Source organism: Phaseolus vulgaris, chromosome 5 (genome assembly GCF_000499845.2).
Source record: "Phaseolus vulgaris cultivar G19833 chromosome 5, P. vulgaris v2.0, whole genome shotgun sequence".
NCBI lineage: Eukaryota > Viridiplantae > Streptophyta > Magnoliopsida > Fabales > Fabaceae > Phaseolus > Phaseolus vulgaris.
The window spans coordinates 514955-534736 of NC_023755.2; the positions used below are offsets into that span (position 1 = coordinate 514955).

The 19782-nt window shown below is 28.2% G+C and overlaps 3 protein-coding genes across 6 annotated transcripts; 1 reads left to right on the top strand and 2 right to left on the bottom strand.

Moving 5' to 3' along the window:
• Positions 1-909: 909 nt before the first annotated feature.
• Positions 910-6344, bottom strand: LOC137834621 (immune-associated nucleotide-binding protein 9-like). The gene is made up of 8 exons (XM_068642698.1): positions 6281-6344; positions 5920-6145; positions 5106-5374; positions 4107-4271; positions 3542-3767; positions 2364-2632; positions 1545-1709; positions 910-1310 (listed from the first exon to the last, which is right to left on the bottom strand). Exons 2-8 carry the CDS (start codon positions 6125-6127, stop codon positions 1083-1085), a joined length of 1530 nt encoding a protein of 509 aa, XP_068498799.1. The 5' UTR covers positions 6128-6145; positions 6281-6344; the 3' UTR covers positions 910-1082.
• Positions 6345-7363: 1019 nt separating this feature from the next.
• Positions 7364-9721, top strand: LOC137834622 (immune-associated nucleotide-binding protein 9-like). The gene is made up of 6 exons (XM_068642699.1): positions 7364-7468; positions 7680-7904; positions 8085-8353; positions 8627-8791; positions 8877-8972; positions 9345-9721. Exons 2-6 carry the CDS (start codon positions 7700-7702, stop codon positions 9549-9551), a joined length of 942 nt encoding a protein of 313 aa, XP_068498800.1. The 5' UTR covers positions 7364-7468; positions 7680-7699; the 3' UTR covers positions 9552-9721.
• A 1942-nt stretch (positions 9722-11663) lies between these two features.
• LOC137834623 (ankyrin repeat domain-containing protein 2B-like) lies at positions 11664-17790 on the bottom strand. 4 transcript variants are annotated; one of them, XM_068642700.1, is made up of 9 exons: positions 17547-17790; positions 17369-17424; positions 16240-16388; positions 15382-15591; positions 15147-15295; positions 14867-15035; positions 13745-13837; positions 12125-12264; positions 11664-12014 (listed from the first exon to the last, which is right to left on the bottom strand). In XM_068642700.1, exons 2-9 carry the CDS (start codon positions 17400-17402, stop codon positions 11915-11917), a joined length of 1044 nt encoding a protein of 347 aa, XP_068498801.1. In that variant the 5' UTR covers positions 17403-17424; positions 17547-17790; the 3' UTR covers positions 11664-11914. The 4 variants fall into 4 exon arrangements, with proteins under 4 accessions (XP_068498801.1, XP_068498803.1, XP_068498804.1 ...); XM_068642702.1 differs by having other exon boundaries at positions 17513-17686; XM_068642703.1 differs by having other exon boundaries at positions 16240-16855; positions 17547-17621.
• Positions 17791-19782: the final 1992 nt, after the last annotated feature.

A 19782-nucleotide genomic window follows, 5' to 3' on the forward strand; every position in this document is an offset into this window, starting at 1 on the left:
GTGCAAACAACATATGAATGTACTTGTGTGAATTTTTTCAGCGCATACGGACGCAGAATAAAATTTTCAGAAAGTAGGATGAAATTTCACAAGTTTTGGGAGAGGATAGTCCTGAAGCAAAACAAAGTTTACATGAACTCCACATTACCCTTACTCATACTTATCAAATCAGATTCCCTTTCATGTTAACTTGGTTTAAATCAATCTTTTTAAAATTTTTTGATGTGGTTTAGTTATCTTTGGGAATCGCTCTTTAATTTAGTGGAAAACCATGACCAATAAATATTGGTAATTGATCCATTGAGTATATTCAATGATTGATATTCCAAAGTCTTGGAATTATATATTTCTTGAACACTTTGAAACTCAACCTAGAAAGTTGTAGATAAGCATTAATTATTCACTATCTCTTTACAAAGAAGTCTTCCTTTCATTTTCTATATAAAGGGAACTTGTGAGTAAGAGAAAGGCCAACAAGGGAGAAGAGCAACATACAGAGAAATGAGAGAATAGATATCCACCATAGCGTGAGATTAGAAATTCCAGTGAAATACTAGAGAGACTTTGTATTCTATCCTTCTTGGGTGAAATTAAGTGTTATCCTCACAGATTGAGAGAAACAAATGTTGTAATCCTACTTTCATAGTGGAGACATTTTCTTAACTAGGTCCCATGGGCTTTGCTTCTCAAGTTGAAAAGGTTTCCCAAGTTATCATTATTCTATTTTGCTCTATTTTCTATTATTTACTCATTGCGTCCGTAAGTATCCATTTTGTATCTACACCAAAAGGGATGATTAGTTCTGATTTTCCCAACAGTTTGTTACGAATTACATCAGTTATACTCACCCAACTTTCACACATATGTTATACTTTTTAAGCTAAAATATTTAAAATTAGAGATTGAAAATTTCTCTTGGATCCTATGCAATCATACATTTTATTTAATGGAATGATGAAATACATAAGTTTATTCAATGCATCACACACATCACACTCATCACACAGATAATGCAATACACACATTTTTACACACACATACATTACATATAATTGAATTGAAAAGATAAATTAGTGGTAAAATCAGAGCACTTGACAGGCAACCTTTGGTAGTTTTGATAGTTTTGGTAGTTGGAATGTAAGTTGTCTTCTACTTGCTGACTCAATGTTCGACCTTAGTGTTTGAGTTTCATCATCCATTACAGCTTGTGTTGACTTATAATCTTCCTCAATCCTAAGTCTTTCAAGTCTTTCTTCTTCCAACATCTCCAAAATGTTTCTACTTTCTTCTTTCATCAATTTTGATTCTCCCTATATATTCAAATTAAATTATCATTTCTAATAACAAAACAACAATAATAAACTCATATTCAATATTCAATATTATTATGAAGTGGAATCCCACATCGACTAGAGATTAGAACATTTCATCATTTCATTGTATATAAGTGGGTGCAAACCTCACTTTATAAACTGATTTTATGAAGTTGAGTTAAGCTTAAAGTCCACTTCTTAATAAATATTCAATTTAAAAGATGATTTTACCTGTGACTTCACAAATATCTTATTTGTGTATGGTTGTCCATTATTCTTTGATATAACCATGTTTACAAGATTAAGAAGTTGTTGAACTTGTTCTAATTGCTTTGTTTCATCCTTTGTCTTGTTATCAAAAAGCACTTTGCGATTCTCACATTGGACTAAAATATCCTACAATAATATTCAAAATCATCAAAATTCTAAATATATAATCTAAGAAATTAACATGAAAATAGGATTAAAAGAAAAGCATATAACTGGACAATATGTCTATGATATTATAATTATCGATTTATTTAAATATAATTTGAATGTGCATGAAAAATATAAGTTAAATAATATTTTTAATCTACAGTTATTTTGGATATATATATATATATATATATAAAATTTAAAAAGCTCTTTTTTTCTAACATGACCCAGTATGAATTTTTAATTTTTTAGTGACGTTAACCATCTTAAATTTATTACATAAAAAAAGTTATCATATACAACACTACAATGTATTTGTAACTTTTAATAATTAACATAAATTTAACAATCCTTATTAACATGTCTAAATATTCAAATGTAAATAATTTGTAGTTTAAATCTTGATAGCTAATTAGATACCAATTTAGAAAACATTTATTAATAATAGAAACTAATTGAGATACCAATAACTTTTTTAGTCTATGAAATAATATCTAATTTAGTTAATACAACAACTAATTATTTTTTGTATCTAAAATTGATTTATATTTATGATTCTCTTCTAGTGTTACCTAAGAATAACGAGAACAAAAAATTATAAATATTCATCCAAATGATAATATGATAAAATACCTTAAGAGGTTGTGGACAATCTTGACCTAAATAATCTTCCAGTGTCTCTTCGTTATATTCAAGCTCGTCTCCTCCAGTGAAAACTATAATTATATAGTCCATAATTTTATGTCCAAATAAAGTTTGTAAGACACGTAAAGTAGCCTGTTCCTCTTCAGAAAATCGAGTTCTAACAGAGAACACCACAAGAATTGCATGAATTCCATCTTTAGCCAAATCAATACATTTTATTATTTCTTTTGCAACCGAATCATTTCCATCAAATAGTCCTACAAAATATATTAGATTTTAGATTAAATAATTTATGTATACACGTATAGTATCTATTTTTCTCTCAATACAAAAAGAAACCACTATGGATTAAAAAAAAAACAACACCATATTAACATGTATGCTAGTATACATAAATCATTGTTATTATTAATAACAAAGTCGAGTTTGGGTTATGTTTTTTTTAAAGGTTATATAGGAATCATAACATAGAGTTAGAACATTCTTAAAATATTCTACATTAATTTATTTATTTTTTTTATAAAAAAAATGTATTAATGACAAAAATTTAAAACAAGAACAAAATAAGTGATTTGAATTTTTTTCAAAGGATAAAAAATTATATGAAGAAAATTAAGGAATTAAGAACATAAACCTTTTATTTCCGGCATCCAAAATATATTTAACCATTAAAACAAGATAAAATTATAAAAACACTTGGAGAAAAGTGTTGGTAGCACTCTTTTTGATATGTTAATTGTGATGTTGGATAGTTTCGTTTTTTAATTATTTTTATTTAGAGGTGACACTACAAGAAAAATCATTAAATAAAAATCAATTTGAGAAATAAGAAATAATTAATTATTATATTGACTAAATTAGATAATATTTTAGAAACTAAAAAAGTTATTGGTATCTAAAGTAGTTTCTATTATTAATAAAATTTATAAACTAGTTTCTAAATTGATATCTAATTAACTATCAAGATTTTAGTTATATTTGTTGTCTCTGAAATTGAATTTAAGGATTTTCTAGTGTGAAACCTTCAAAGTTTCAATAAATTTTAACTAATAAGAAAGAGAATATTGTTAACATTCTTAATAGTGAAATAATCAAGCTAACTACATTTGTTTTAACTCAAATCAACTACAAATTACACAATGAATGAATTATAAGTAACATGTTACCTGGGGTGTTAATAACATTAATAATTGATCCATCTTTGGTGACATTTTTTTGTAATTCACAAATACGAGATGTACTAGAAGAATGAACTCTTGATTTGAAGACATTTTTTCCAAGGATGCTATTTCCAGTTGCACTTTTACCATTTCCAGTTCGTCCAATTAAAACTATTGTCTTCTCTTTATTAAATAAGGAATTTTGTGCTAGCATAGCAGATCCAGGTTGCAACTGCAAGTTAAAAATAACATAAATATAAAAATAATAAATATATTGATATCTAGGGTGTCAGACTAGCTGAGATATCAAGTTCCGGTGTAAATGTATCTAGACTATCAGTCTATAGTCTATCTGAGATGTCAGATTTAATTGTAATGGTATCTAGATTGTCAGTGTATCTGAGATATCAAACTTCACTGTAATGTTGATCATGATGTTTTAATTTAAAAAAAATAAACATAACAAACATATATTTATAATAACAAATAACATGCTGAAACAATTAAGAAAAAAAATCTTATGAAACATACACCTATTATATATATAGTAAAATTTAAGCAATGTTTTTACCTGTGAATTTACAAATGTCTTATTTGTATATGGTTGTCCATTATTCTTTGATATAACCATGTTCACAAGATTCAGAAGTTGTTGAACTTGTTCAAATCGCTTTGTTTCATCCTTTGTCTTGTTATCAAAAAGCACTTTTCGATTGTCACATTGGAGTAAAATATCCTACAACAATATTCAAACTCTATCAAAATCATCAAAATTCTAAATATATAATCTAAGAAATTAACACAAAATAGTATTAAATGAATGAGTAATAGGTAAACATGTATAGCTCAACAATATATCTATAATATAATAATTCTTTATTTATTTAAATATAATTTGAATATACAAAATATAAGTTAAAGAATATTTTTTTTAATTTATAGTTATTTTGGTTGTATATAATAATTCTAAATTTTTTAATTAGCTATTTTTTTTCTAGTATGATCAATTGTAAATTTTCAAATTTTTTTAGTGATGTTATGAATAAAAAGGAAGTATCTTAAATTGGTTACATTAAAAATTTTATCATATACAACCCTAGTATTTATCATTTTTAATAATTAAACATGTATTTAATAACCCTGATTAACCTATCTATTGGTAACAATATCTTTTAATTATACATTAAGAAATTTAAATCTAATATATAGAGAAAGATAGATAAGGGTAAGAAATTTATGAAAGAGGTTAGAACTAAATTTGAATAATGGAATGATAGGCATATTGTTATAATTAAGAGTTTCTTAATATTAACATAATCATAATCATATGTATTTACTTTTAAAACTTTGAAATTTAAGTATAATAACAAGGATTATTATCTAAGAATAACGAAATTTAAGTATAATAACAAATATTGACAGATGATATCAAATTTCAAAGTGATACCTAACCTGAGACGTTTATATACAAAAAAAACAAGGATTATCATTTAAGAATAATGATAATAAAAAATTATTCATATTAATCAAAATGATAACATGATCAAATATCTTAAAGGATTATAGATACCTGAAGAGGTTGTGGACATCCTTGACCTAAATAATCATCTAGTGTCTCTTCATTGTATTCAAGCTCATCTCCTCCGGTGAATACTATGATTGTGTAGTTAATAAATTTGTGTCCAAACAAAGTTTGCAAGACACGTAAAGTAGCATGTTCCTCTTCAGAAAAACGAGTTCTAACAGAGAACACCACAAGAATTGCATGAATTCCATCTTTAGCCAAATCAATGCATTTGATTATTTCTTTTCCATCAATATCAGTTCCATCAAATAATCCTACAAAATATATTAAGTTTTAGATTTAAAATTAAATTCCTTATGTTTATACATACACTATTTATGGTTTTCACAACACAACAAGAAATCACTATAATTTTCAATCACATAATGACAATCACTAAAACAAAACACCATAATTAAAAAAAAATCATCATACTTTTCAAAGACATTAAAACAAAATTAATATAAATTAATATATATGTGTGGGTATAGTTGTTATTACTAAAAACAACAACAAAAATAAGTGATGATAGATAAAAAATCATAAGAACAACGTTAAGCAATTACGAACCAAAATCTTTTAATTCTTGCATCCAAATTATATTTAAGCTTTAAATAGTAGAAGTACTCTTTCTAATATGTTTCCTCTTATATATAATTTTTCAGTTTTATTGGTTCAAAGGTGAGACTTATCAATTTTCAATAATTTTTAACTATTGAGAAAGAGAATAATATTTGTTAGCATTCTACAATATTAAAATAATCAATTTAACTTTTTAATTTAAATAAAATATAATAAATTACAAGTAATTTTGCATTACCTGGAGTATTAATAACATTAATAATTGATCCATCTTTAGTGACATTTTTTTGTAATTCACAACTACGAGATGTAGTAGAAGATTGAATTCTTGATTTGAAGGCATTTTTTCCCAGAATACTATTTCCAGTTGCACTTTTACCATTTCCTGTTCGTCCAACTAAAACTAGTGTCTTCTCTTCCTTAATTAAGGAAATTCGCCTCATCATATCAAATTCAGATTACAACTGCAATTAAAAAATAACATAAATAAAACAATAACAATACAAGAAACAAATATTTATAATAAAAATAATATATTGAAACAATTAAGAAAAAATGTTTTAAAGCATGCAAAATATATATATAATAATCATAATGACCTTTGAATAATTTGAGAAATCTTGTTTTGATTGAACTATCTAAGTTTGAGAACCATTTTATAGTAGTTAAAGTGAGAAACTAAACTTGTTTAAGAAAGCACAGATGAAAAGAAAGCATATTGAAATGTATAAACCAAAGTGTAGTTGAAAGTAAGAAGATAATAATATACTTGTTTCAAAGTAACAAGATAATAATATACCTAATATGAGATGTGGAAAAGGAATTAATTGCAAGTTAGATTAACAAACCATCTTAATTAATAATTAGCAATTCTTTCACATTAGTGTTTGGAACCAGTGACTACCAGATTCACATTTTTGTGTTGAACAAATTTATTTATATTTTTAATTAATATTTAAGTGTGTCTATAAATAAAATTCATATTTTTAATGGGATTAATATTAACAAATTTTAATTGGATTATATACTATTTTAACTTGTCAATTTTTAAGTTTGTATGATAGGACATATAATTGTTCTTGCAAAGCATACTATTATTTTATTTATGTTCATTAGAAAATGATATGACAATTTTTTTAAATGATCTTTTTTTTAAGTAACGAGTAAAGATATAACTAAATATATAATAAAAAAATTATCTGAAAAGCTTTTAATTCATGGAGAAACAAAAATTATATATATATATATATATATATATTTTGTGTCATTGTGGTCACATTGTTATCATATTTGACAAACAAACATATTAACCTGTTTTTTAAAAGTATTCATTTTCTTGTAACATGTCCAAAAAGAAACATATATTTTGAATAATTTAATAAACATGAAAAAAGTTATATACAAATCAAACTTGAAATATTTGGAAACTTTTATTAGTGGATTTCATGTTTTTGTAAGTTCCTTTTCTATTTTCCCAAGTTTTTTAAGAAGAGAATTTTACCTTTCTTTCATTTCTAACTTATCATTCTAAGTTCTCTTGTTCATTCTTTTCTCATAACTTTAGTCTAGGTATATTATTTTCTTGTTAGATTCAAACACACATTGATTTTACTTATTAAGATGCTTGATTCTTTTTATGTGTTTTTCTCTAGTATAAAATGGTTCTGAGATTTTATGCAATCATATCATTGAAATTTTAATAACACTTTATATATTTTTTTTTATCCTCTATTTGTGCATAGTGATTTTACATCACACATACACAAGTTTCTTCAAAATATTTATAGGCATGAAACCACTACATCATTTATCTCTTTATAACAAATTACATTTAACACTATTGTTATTTAATTTAACACAATTACTTGTTGATTTCAGACACATTTCAAGTTTCAAAAAGCTTATTTCTTTCATAAATATTTCTCTTTTTTTATTGTCCATAGAATCAATGTTTATTTTGTTCATATATTTCTGATTTAGAATTTTTTTTTCTTATAGTGTAACCTAAACTTCCTATAATGGGAAAAACTCCCTTGTCTAATGAGGTGAAGACAATAGTTTTAGTTGGACGTACTGGTAATGGAAAAAGTGCAACAGGAAATAATATTCTTGGAAGGAAGAGCTTCAAGTCAAAGATAAGCTCCTCTGGTGTAACAAGTGTTTGTGAAATGCAAACAACTGCCATAAAAGATGGACCAATTATTAATGTTATTGACACCCCAGGTGAACCATCATAACTTCTCACTCACTATATGATTCTACATTTGTGTTCTTGCAAAATATAGTAATTTATTTTTGTAATGCGAAGATAAAAAAAAGGGGGGAATTAAAATAAAGAAAAATTATATTTAAAAAGAAAAAAAATATTTAATTATGAATCTAAAATTTAACAAATTTTTGTAGGATTATTTGATGGAACTAATTCTGCTGGAAAGGAAATAGTTAAATGCATTGATATGGCTAAAGATGGAATTCATGCTATCATTTTGGTGTTCTCTGTTAGAACTCGTTTTTCTGAAGAAGAACAAGCTACTTTTCTTACCATACAAGCTTTATTTGGACACAAAATTGTTGATTACATGCTTGTGGTCTTCACGGGAGGGGATGACCTAGAAGCTAATGAAGAAACACTTGATGATTACTTAGATTCCAACTGTCCACAAGCTCTTCAGGTTTCTTATTATGATAAACATTTTCCTATTTCGTTCTTAATGTTCACAAATGCAAACTGTTATTATGATGAGAAATGAAAAACTATAGATTAATATAGACTTTATTTATTTGTTAAACTTTGTATACATTTAAATTGTATTTTATATTTAAACAAATACATAGTATTGTATCATGTTGAATCAAACTAATGGCTATTGTTGTTACTTTTAGTACAATTTCTTTAGTATGTTGAAAATCTATAATTAAATATTTGATTTTGTTGATTATTGTAGGATATACTCACCTTATGTGGCAATCGTAAGGTACTTTTCAATAATAGAACTAAAGATGAAAGTAAGAGATTGGAACAAGTTCAGCAACTTCTCAATCTTGTGGATACAATTATATCACATAATGGTAAACAACCATTTACAAATGAGTTGTTCAAACAATTAAAGGTAAAATTTTTGTAAATGTTAAAAGTATTTTTTATTAAATATTGAGATTTTGGTAAATAATATATAATATCAATGAATGTTGTAGGAGAAAGCAAGTGAAACTGAAAAAGCAGAAACGTTGGGAATTAAAATGCAACTGCAAAAAAAATATGATGATGAGCTTAAACGAATGACTCATATGGTACATTTTATATCTTCTAATATTTTTCTCAATATTTAATTTTTTTATCTACAATGAACTAATTACATTAAATAAAATAGAACAAGTAAGGAATGTGCAAACCATATATACAAAAGAGGTTATATGTCTCTAAGTTAGAATTCATTACAATCGAACAACATATCATCTCAAAATCCTATATACATATCATGAAACCTGTGAATGAAATGGTTTAAACATAAAAACCTAACTATAAGTCAAAAACATCACATAAAAACCTGTATACATTCTCAATATTCGATTGTCATTTACTTGTTGAAGGTTAAAGATATTATCAGTTTCTTAATTTTGTTTCTTTCACTTTTGAAATAATAATTTTATTGTGAAACATAGATTGAATCAAAGTTAAAGGAAGAAATTGGAAAGCTTATGAAAATGTTAGAAGAAGAGAAGGTTGCAAGATGTAAGGCTGAGCAAAATTATAAATCAATCCAATCTTCATCAAATAATGAAATTCAAAAATTGAAATGGGATCTTCAAGTGGCAAATAGCAGACAAACAAATGGCAGAAGAAGGAGTGGGACATGTGCCATTCTCTGATTGTAATACCTTCAAATATTTATGTTTTATCTTCATCATTATCATTATAAGTGTTTGTATTTGTATATTTATGGTGTAATGCTTCTTATTTCATATTGTTGTATATATTTACTAAGTAATTCTGTATGTAACTAAATTATGTTTGAATTACATTTCTTATTTGGTCATAATTCTTATGTTATTGTGATTATCTATTACTTTATATTCATATTACTATATATATTTTTATTAAGCAATATATATTTTTTTTTTCTTTTTTTGGCTTTCATGTGTTCTTTTTCTTTAAAAATAATCAATTCAAAAGGATATTTTGATTGTGAATTATTGTAATAAGGTTCTAGATTTTTCGCTTTTGTTAGGACCCTACCTCCAATAGAAATTAGAATATTTTATAATATATAAGTGTATGCAAACTTTACCTTTAATTTTATAATGTTAAATTAAATTTGAAGTATGTTTCTTAATATTTTTATAATATTCTTATAAGTAAATTTTATAAGATTTATTTATTCTTAAAATGTTGGTATGTTTGATTAAAGTATAAAACTTAAAATGTAATTGAACTTTCAGCCAAATTTCAGTTTGCATTTCAACTATTTATGATGTTCTTATATTTTATTATATTTTTTATAATAAATTGTATATTATTAATGTGTTATAAATGTATTACCTTGGTTTTGTTTAGGTAATCTTTTAAAATTAAAGAAATTATGAATGACGTGTTTTACACTTAATTAATAAGACTTCTTCAAATATAAATTATATTTTCTACTTAAAAATTTCAAAGTTTTCTTTACAGATAATGGAAGATCCATTTGCACGAGCAAGAGCTAAAAGAAGAAAAACAATTTCAAAAGCTTAGTCATGAAAGTAAAAGTTAAAGAAAATTTAGCTAAATTGGAGTTTAACCCGTGAAATGTTTAAATCTATAGTTTGAAGATAATTTTAGCAAACTTAAAGAGAAAAATGAGTTCGTACTTAATACTTAGATATGTGAACTAAAATATATTTGATGGATTGGTTATATTTTAGCCTGAAAAATCAACAAAGGAATTTTGTTACTTTTCATGAATTTTGATGCTTAATTTTAATGTAAAAATTTATTACTTTTTCATATTTATTAGGTTAATTTTTTAGGCTTAACCATTATGATGGTTAATAAAAAAATATTTCAAGTGAGATCAAAAGCTTTCTGGAATTTATTTATGAAATGGAGTCAATTTAAAAAAAAATCCAAATCTAACATTCTTTTAAGACAATCTATTCATTTTTTTTAGCTTCTTTCAAAAATATTGTAATTGATTTTTGATTGCTTCTTCCTACACCTCCATATATTTTACTCTCATTTCTATAATTTTTTATTTCAAAAATATCTTTCTATAATATTCTGGATTACATAATCTGAAAATCTTTTTTCAAATTTATAATTAGCTTCTGAATTATGTAATTCAAAAACTTTTTCTTTTCATATCCTCCATAACATAATCCAGAAACAACCTTTTTTCATATGCATATCCGAATTACATAGTCACTAAACTACTCTGAATCCAGACTTTCAAAGTATATAATAGAAAATATCATTTTTTTTAAATATATTCCGAATTATGTAATCTAAAATATATATAATTTTTTCAAATTTTTTAAATTTCTTCAAGATTTTATAAATTTATGGAGATCGCATAAGAAAAATAAAAAGGTATTTTCAAGAACATATGGCACAAGATGAAGCAATCTTGGATTTGTTAAAAGAATATTTGAGTAGTTGTAAATAGTAGCATGCAACAACATATACTAAAATAACCATAAGTGACAAGTAGCTTCAACCCTTTAACCATATGACCATATTTTATGAATTCAATCCCAAATCATATGCATAGAAAACATTAATCCCAAATTCTATTAATTGATACTCTATTTCTTCGAGAGAATAATTTTCATGATATTTTACTGAAAATACGTCGTTAAGAATTAGATAAGACTAATATAAAAACAGATGATTCGATCCATTGAATCATTTTTCAAAATCTACAACACACCTTATATTGTGTTTTCAACTTGCCTTTTATTCTCATTAGACACCACTTGAACTATTCTTGCCACAAAGTAACATCGTAATAGTAAAATTGAACATGAATAAATTATGAAGGAACTAAGCTTCAAAATCATGCAATGTAACAATCAATGCATTACAAGAACAGAGATAACAAATTCTATGGTGACTCACATCCAACAACGTTAATCGAATAGTTCAACACACTAAACGGTTGGAAGAAACCAAAGGAGAAATAAAGTCATCATGCCTTCTTCACCTCAGTTTCCCCTCATCTTGTTGGTGACAGCATGCATGGCGTCACACATTACAACTACAGAAAAGCATCTTTCTCAAGTAGCTTCAGGACTTCATTTTGATTGTTTAGCTTCGCAACATCTATAGGAGTTTTCCCGTCCATATTCTGGAGAGTACTGCAAATTCAACAACAAAGAAAGAACAATAAATGATTAAAACAATAGTAACTACATGGTATTATTGTAAGCATTAGAATTAATATTTGAAGGTGGAAAAGATTACTTACACTGCAGCGCCATTTTCAAGGAGAAGGGCCACACAGTCCTTTCTGCCATAACCAGCTGCGTAATGGAGAGCGGTGTTCTTATTCTTGTCCAAAGCATCCACTTTTGCTCCAGCCTCAAGGAGAATTTGAGCACACTTCACCTGAAAGGATATGAAGAATGTCAACCAGGTATTAGAAAAAGCTACTTAGAGTCTACAACAAAAATTCCTCATGAGCATTCCACTTAGCTTGGACACAAAGGGGAGAGGTAACTGAAGCAAGGTAGAACCCAACTAGTATTATCCATTCACCGCTGACTCTATTGCCTCTCTCCACAACCACTTTGGCCATCTATGTCACTACCCCTCATCAACATAACCACAACCAACAATGCCATTGCTGCTGCCAATGTCGCTACACATTGCCATGGTTATTTCCACTCTACCATAAAGGAATTAAATCTCAGAATTTTTCTATGGGAGGAATCTGATCATTTAAAAAACCTTCTGTACCACCCCACTTTATACCAGTTAGCATCAAGATTCTTCATGACATGAACATACGTTGATTGAACCACACTTTCTGATTGATGACTAATAACAAAATAGCATTGATAACCAATTCCTTTAAAAATTAAAGGAAGCTGTCCAATTCCTTCACTTCTGAGAGATAAATCTCATTGAAATAACCATGCAAAAACGGCATACCTAGGGTATCCCACAACACAAATAATTAAGGGTAAATAAATGCCCCTTGAAATCATAAGCATTCTGCAAACAAGATGAACTCAGATCTTGTTTTCATTCTCCTATTAATGTTCCTAACTCCCTAAACAAATACTGACAACCAAGCAAAAACTAATATATCCACTTAATAGTTATAACTTTTTGCTAAGTTGTCAATATTTGATCGGTATAATGGGAAAAGCAGACAAGATTTTCAAAGCAGTACCATCAGGGAATGGTTTAAACAGCTAGCTACAAGTATTCTACTTGTCACTTTTCCAATTGTTAAGTAACACATGAAAATTCTTAAGTTCAAGGTGTAAGAACAAATCCAGTATTAAGCAAATCCAATGATTCACCAAAGAGATTAGCTGCCAGCCAATGAAAAAAAGCTAATAGGCAGATGATTCCAAACTAGCCTTGCATATAATATCATCAACTTGCACATTATCTCCTCATTCCAACTGCATTCCTCTTTGCTCTCAAACTTTCTTCTCCAAATTGCAATCCATCTTATTCGTAGTCATTTTATGTTGTTTTTCTTACTAGAACAGTCAGCCCCTGGTAGTGTCTCCTTTATCCAGAGAAATATGACAGTTTGAAATTTCAGATGCATCCAATGATTATGTCATCGAACCCAAACTGTACTCACCCCTAATTTCAGCAATGCTTAAGAAATTGTCTCTCATTACAACATCTTTGACAACCCTGAACTGCTCACCCAGGTGGAAGAAACAATCAAAGCTATAGCCTTTTACTAGACAACACCCTGAGCCTCAATACATCCTTTATATCCTTCCCACCATGGTTCTAATCAAAGTCACGGACACCACCCAATATCATAAGCAGAAATTCTGAGAAACAAGAGGCATGATATAAAAGATGAGGAAATATTTACACCAATTTATTAGCATACCTCGCCATATCCACAGGCAAAATGCAAAGCAGTTCTTCCCTCTGAATCTTCTTCATCCTTGTCGGCACCAGAGGCTAGTGCAGTTTTCAAGCCCTAAAGATATGTCTAAAATTTTAGCTCTCAAATATTTCAAAATCATACCCAATGCCAATAAAGAGAATGGCTGAATTTCACAAATATAACTAGATATCTTAGCAGCCTAAACAACCCTTAATAAATGAATGTTTTGAATTCAATTTAATCTATTCTTCAAAAGTTAACAAAAGAAAAGCACATTACCCTTGTATAAGAGCATAAAAAACTGTCCATGCAACTGCCATAATAAATGGCTAATTTCCATAAATTTAAAAAAAGAAATCGCGCATAACTTATTTAAGTTTTAAAAATACTTTAATCCACCTTTTTTTAAATAATTTCACCAGTTCTAATTTATATTGTATAATCCAAAACCTTAAAGATGGACTTTTAAATTGATAAAAGAAGAGATTCATTGTAGAAAGATTTAAGAAAGTGGAAATATAACAGCAATCAAGTGATAACATCAAGGGCTAAAAGCTACCCAACATTTATACAGTTATTAGAAAATCAACTAATCAAATTCAAAATCACTACAGATGTCCTTAGAAATACAAGGTTTACACTCCTACCAACTGCATCGACCAACTAATAGCATAGATTACATGTTGCAACTTGCATGAGAAATAGCATCTTCACTTCAACCAAAAGGACTCAACCAAATCAATCTAAAGTCCATGGGCAACCCATAGTCCTTTAGCACAAAAAACCAGACAACCTACTCCATAAAGCCACTGAATTAAAATAATATCAGAACAGATGAGGATATAATTCTAAATAACAATAAAACCTAAAGCACATTTCCAGCAAAAGACATTTGTGTGACTAGCAAACTTGTGACAAGTGATGAAGAATATTTCTAAGCTTGGCTCTCCAATAAACAATATGAAGTTAGAGGGCTCTTAGTCTCAACTTCCAAAGGAGTTTATTTGTCCTTCATTTATCATCAGAATAACTTCAAGTTTTCAATTATAAAGTAAATTCATGATTTCTTCAAAAAGAGAGAATAAAGAGCATATGCATGTAGATAATATTGCTATATCTCACCTCCACATCACCAACACTAGCAGTATGATGAACAATTGATTCATCTTCATTTCCCAAATCTTCTGTCTCATCTACCCCAGAATTTTCAGCAGTGGCACCTGCTTCTCCAGAATTTGCAAGACCCATTGCTTGCCCCAACTTCCGCAAAACATCCTCATCATTCCAGTACCTGAAAAAGAGAGAACCACTTCAGAAGCTACTTGACATAACATATTAGAGTAAAAACATATGGAAATGTCAAAAGAGTTAGACATCAAAAAAATATTTTTAGCTTCTAAACCTCATCATAGCAGCAGGACCACCAGTTTCTATCTCGTCCAAAATATGTTTCAGTGATGGATCCTCTTTGATGCGTGCCATCCTTTCTTCAAGCTGGTCTTTATTTGATGGATTAGAAAAGCTTTCAAGCATGGCAGACATAGATGGATCCTGCATAGACAGCCTCTAATTCTATCAACCGGTAAATTTTTTTTGAAATAAAAAAAATTTAATGAAGAAGTTTACAAAATAGTGACCTGCATCAATGCATTACCCAGGCGCTCGGCCATGGTCATAAAATTAGGATTCTGCATAACCTGTTGCATGGTTGAAAAATATTGTTGGTTATCAAAGTTAGGGACACTATCCGGTGGAGCTCCTTGAAAAGTTTTCTGAAGCTGTTCAGCCATCTGATTGAATGATGGATCTTTTGCTATCTGTTCAGCCAATTCCTTGATACTTGGATCCTGTGCATTTAACAATTAAGCATTAGTATGCCAATATGAAGAAATGCCACTATATAATTGAAACTGAGAGCCGACTCCAAACATCTGACAAACAAGTTTCCCTTGAGAGTGAAAATTAAAAAAAAAAGGAAGACAAGGATCAACCCATATAAAGAGCTAAAGAAACAATAAATTCCCTCATTTATACTCTTCAATAGATTCCTATAAAAAAACTGTAAAGGATTAATTCAAAGATAGAAGCTATAAGAAATGAAACTACCAACCAGAATGTAATCCAAATACACAAAATGTTCACTACTATACTCTCATACTCTGGAAAGCTTTGAAGGAAAAGACAAATACAATTCTGATGAAGTCTTAAAGACAACAGTGAAGATTTCTAAAAATATCTAAATAGTCTTTTTGCCTCAGAAATTCCAAAATCATTGTCCAACCACAGGCTCAAAATCCAGAGAACCACCACCAGGACATGTACAAACAAGCATTCATAAAAATCAACAATATCTAAAAGATTGTTTGTGATCATAAAATGCATGAAAAAACATACCCAACATCATTAACAATTAACATGGCCTAGTTATTAAGAAATAGAATTATAACAGACATATACATAATACAGATAAGAAAAAAACAGAGATACTGATTTACATTGAGCAGACCAGACATTCCTGAAAAATCAAAAGGGTTGCCTGGAAACCCAGTTGCAGGTCCAGAAGCAGCTCTTTGTCCTGCTGGAGAATCTTTAGATGATGTTTCGTCATGGGAAGCTTTATTCTCTGTTGTACCAGCTTTGTCATCTAAGAAAATCTCAATATGTGTGAAACTAGGGCACTTTCAAGGGTTCAAAAAACCATTGCAGCTATGCTAAATCTCTAGCACTAAAGGTAGAAGACATATAAATGATGGAGACAAAAGTAAAAACAAATTACACAAAGAATAAGTCAAACATAGAAGGCACCAATAGGCAGATAGCAAACTGAAATTTTTAAATATCCGCTTACTCTACAAGGAAATGATAGTCAATCCAAAACCATAAAGTGTAGAGCAGATTTACCCATGATGATGAGTGCAATCAAGATTCATTAAGCAAAACTTCATACAGCAAGTACTTTTATATAATAGTGCAACTTCAAATTGCCAGAACATTATCCCTTACTCTTTGCAATGCCTACACACAAATCCAAACTTTTTTTCCACCAGCAGATAAGATGGAAGGAATCCGAACAGGGAACCACAACTTGGTAAGCAATTTCCCCTTATTGTTCTGATTCCATGGAAGAAGAAAGAAAATAACAAGCAAAATCAAAATTCAGGCAAATAAATAAATAATTAACTTTATCCTGGGCATATAGCAGCATTAAGAAAGCTTGTTGAACTAAAACAAAAAAACAAAACAAAAAGTTAAAAAGAAAGCCCCGTCGAGTGTAACCAAAGAAAAGAATAAAGGGGCAAAATTAGATGCACTTAATATTCATATCCGTACTTTATATATAAATATAAACACACATGAAAATAATTAACTTCTAAAAAACAAACTCATATTGTAAATTCGATTCAGCAAGCAAAAGGCGTTAATCCGTTAATCCAAATCCCACGTATCTTTTGACAAAGCATCAATTAAGATCAAAATGAAAGCAAACTTTGTTAATTTAGGGAAATTATTTTTTTCAATACCAATCTACAAAAGAAGCTGAATTTGCAGCAGATGGGACAAAAAAAACCCTACAAAACAATAACGTGATTACTCCGCACACCACATCTAGAAAAGAAAACATACCAGCAGGAAAATCCTTTTTGGAATCGGAAGCCATGGGAGAAGAAATTAAGAAATCGCTGAAAGAAAAACAGAGAGAGAATTATTTAGGTTAGGAGTAACAGCAGATTGAAGAATTGAGGGAAAATGGAAAATTGGAGAAGAAACCTAAGCGGCGAAAGGAGAGAAGAAGAGTTTGAACCTGAATCTGAGTCTGTGAGAGAAAAGTATGAGAGTGAGGAATGGATGAAGAGAAGTGAAATGAAACAAAACCCTTTTTCTTATTTTCTTGCTATTTATTTATTTATTGAGCCAAAGGATTCAAGCCCCACATCGAAGAATAGATGACGATAGAATACAACACACAAATAATAGTGATATCTGTGGGCCCCCTCAATCCCCATCCTCGCAAATGAATGGCTCCCTCTCTTATGTGATATACCCAATTTCCATCAACTTTTGCTATTTCAATAATATACTCTTACACCAAATTTTTGTTAGATGTCAAATTTTTTTCCAAAATTTGTAGCTTCAATTTATTTATAAAAATAAAATAAAAGAACAAATATATATTGTACAGGTAAGGTTCAGATGATTCGACTGCACCGTCCGACCGACAAGTATAAACACACCAAAAAACGATAAATCAGTTAATTTTATTTTTATAATTATACACATTAAATACAATCCATAACGATGGAGCGTATTTGAAAACTATATAAATAAATATATTGGATAAAATAAAAGTTTATTACAACATTACGAGCATTTAAGTACCGAATATTCTATTGAGCGTAAAATAACATTTTGTTAATGCACTCGTAATCGAGAGTCAAATTTTAAATTTTAATCGAAAAGAAGAAAAGGAAGAGAAATACGATTGAGGAAGACAAATCAATTGTTACCGTATATTATTTATATTTATTTTATTTTATTTTATTTATTTTTTCATCCTCTTGATAAGAATAATTTGGAAATTTAATTATTTAAGAGATTAATTAATGTCTCACATGTTTTATAATTTTCTTTATTTATTATGTATTTAAATTTTCAGTATTTATTTTAATATGTTACTAATTAAAGACTTGTGGATTTAAGTGTATTAATTTTATAATCAAAATTTATATTTTTATGGTAGCTTAAACTTCTAAGTAGAGATGACAATATTTTTATGGTAGCTTACGTGTAGGTTTGGGTTGGTTTATCTTTGTTCTTTAAAGAATTGGTCCAAAAATTTGGAATAGTCAGAGAACTCCTAACTTATATCATATGCTTAATTCATAAACGAAATATTTTATTAAGGACATAGTTTAATAGAGATTAATTTATTCAATCGTACCTTAATTCTTGTGTTTTTCAATGGATTGTTCCAAAAACTTAATCTTATGATGTGTAAAATAAATTAATTTATCCAAATTTGATATTATATGTGGTGACAAAAATCCTTGCAATTGAAATTAGAAAATGGAACTTAGAGATTTAAGGAACATAAAAATTATTGTTCTTTGAAAATTAAATTAATAGGAAAGAGGTAAGGATAAGTTTCTCTCATATTTTCTTTCAATTCTCAAGTGAAATCCCATCTTCATCACAAACCACTTTGGCTATCCAATCTTTAGGATATTTGTTAAGAACATATGTGATAGAAAATTCAAGTAGTTGACATCAATACTTACCATTAATAAAGTTCACTTAAAATAATGATTTCATTCTAATATAAGTATGACACCTTATGAAACACTATATGACAAAAAATGTAGAACATTATCACGTTGGTTTGAAATATTTGAATTGCCTTTTTCACTCAAAATAAATATTTGAATTGTTTTTTTCACTCAAAGTATTTGCTACCATATTAACCTTTCCTGAAAGATGCATATCATAATCCTTTGAGAATTTCATGAATCTCCTATGTCATGTTTAACTCTTTATAATAAAAACAAGTACTTCAAACTTGTGTGGTCACTTGAAACATTAAATTGAACTCCATTTAAATAATACCTTCATATATTCAAAGCAAAAGTGATTGTTATAAACCATAAACCATAAGGCACGAGCAAGATAATTTCTTCCCTAACTTGCAATCATCTTTAAGCATAATCTACCCCTTTATTTCCTTGCATGAATACACCTCTAAGCTCATGGTGTGACACATCACAATAAAACTAAAAAAAGTTTAATAGTGTTGGGAATCATTAAGACTGAGGAGCTAGGCATCATCTGCTTCAACTCAAGAAAAATCTACAAGCAAGAACTTGATCTTTGTGAGTCAACTATGTTAAAGGTGTCATTATACTAGAAATTAATCACTAAATTTTTTATCATAGCAAACTAAATCCACAAAAATTGTAACCTCTTATACATTATTGTGATGTTCTATTGCAATATAATCTCCACTTTAGAGAGGTTTACTACATTCCTCTGGGTTAATATCATAT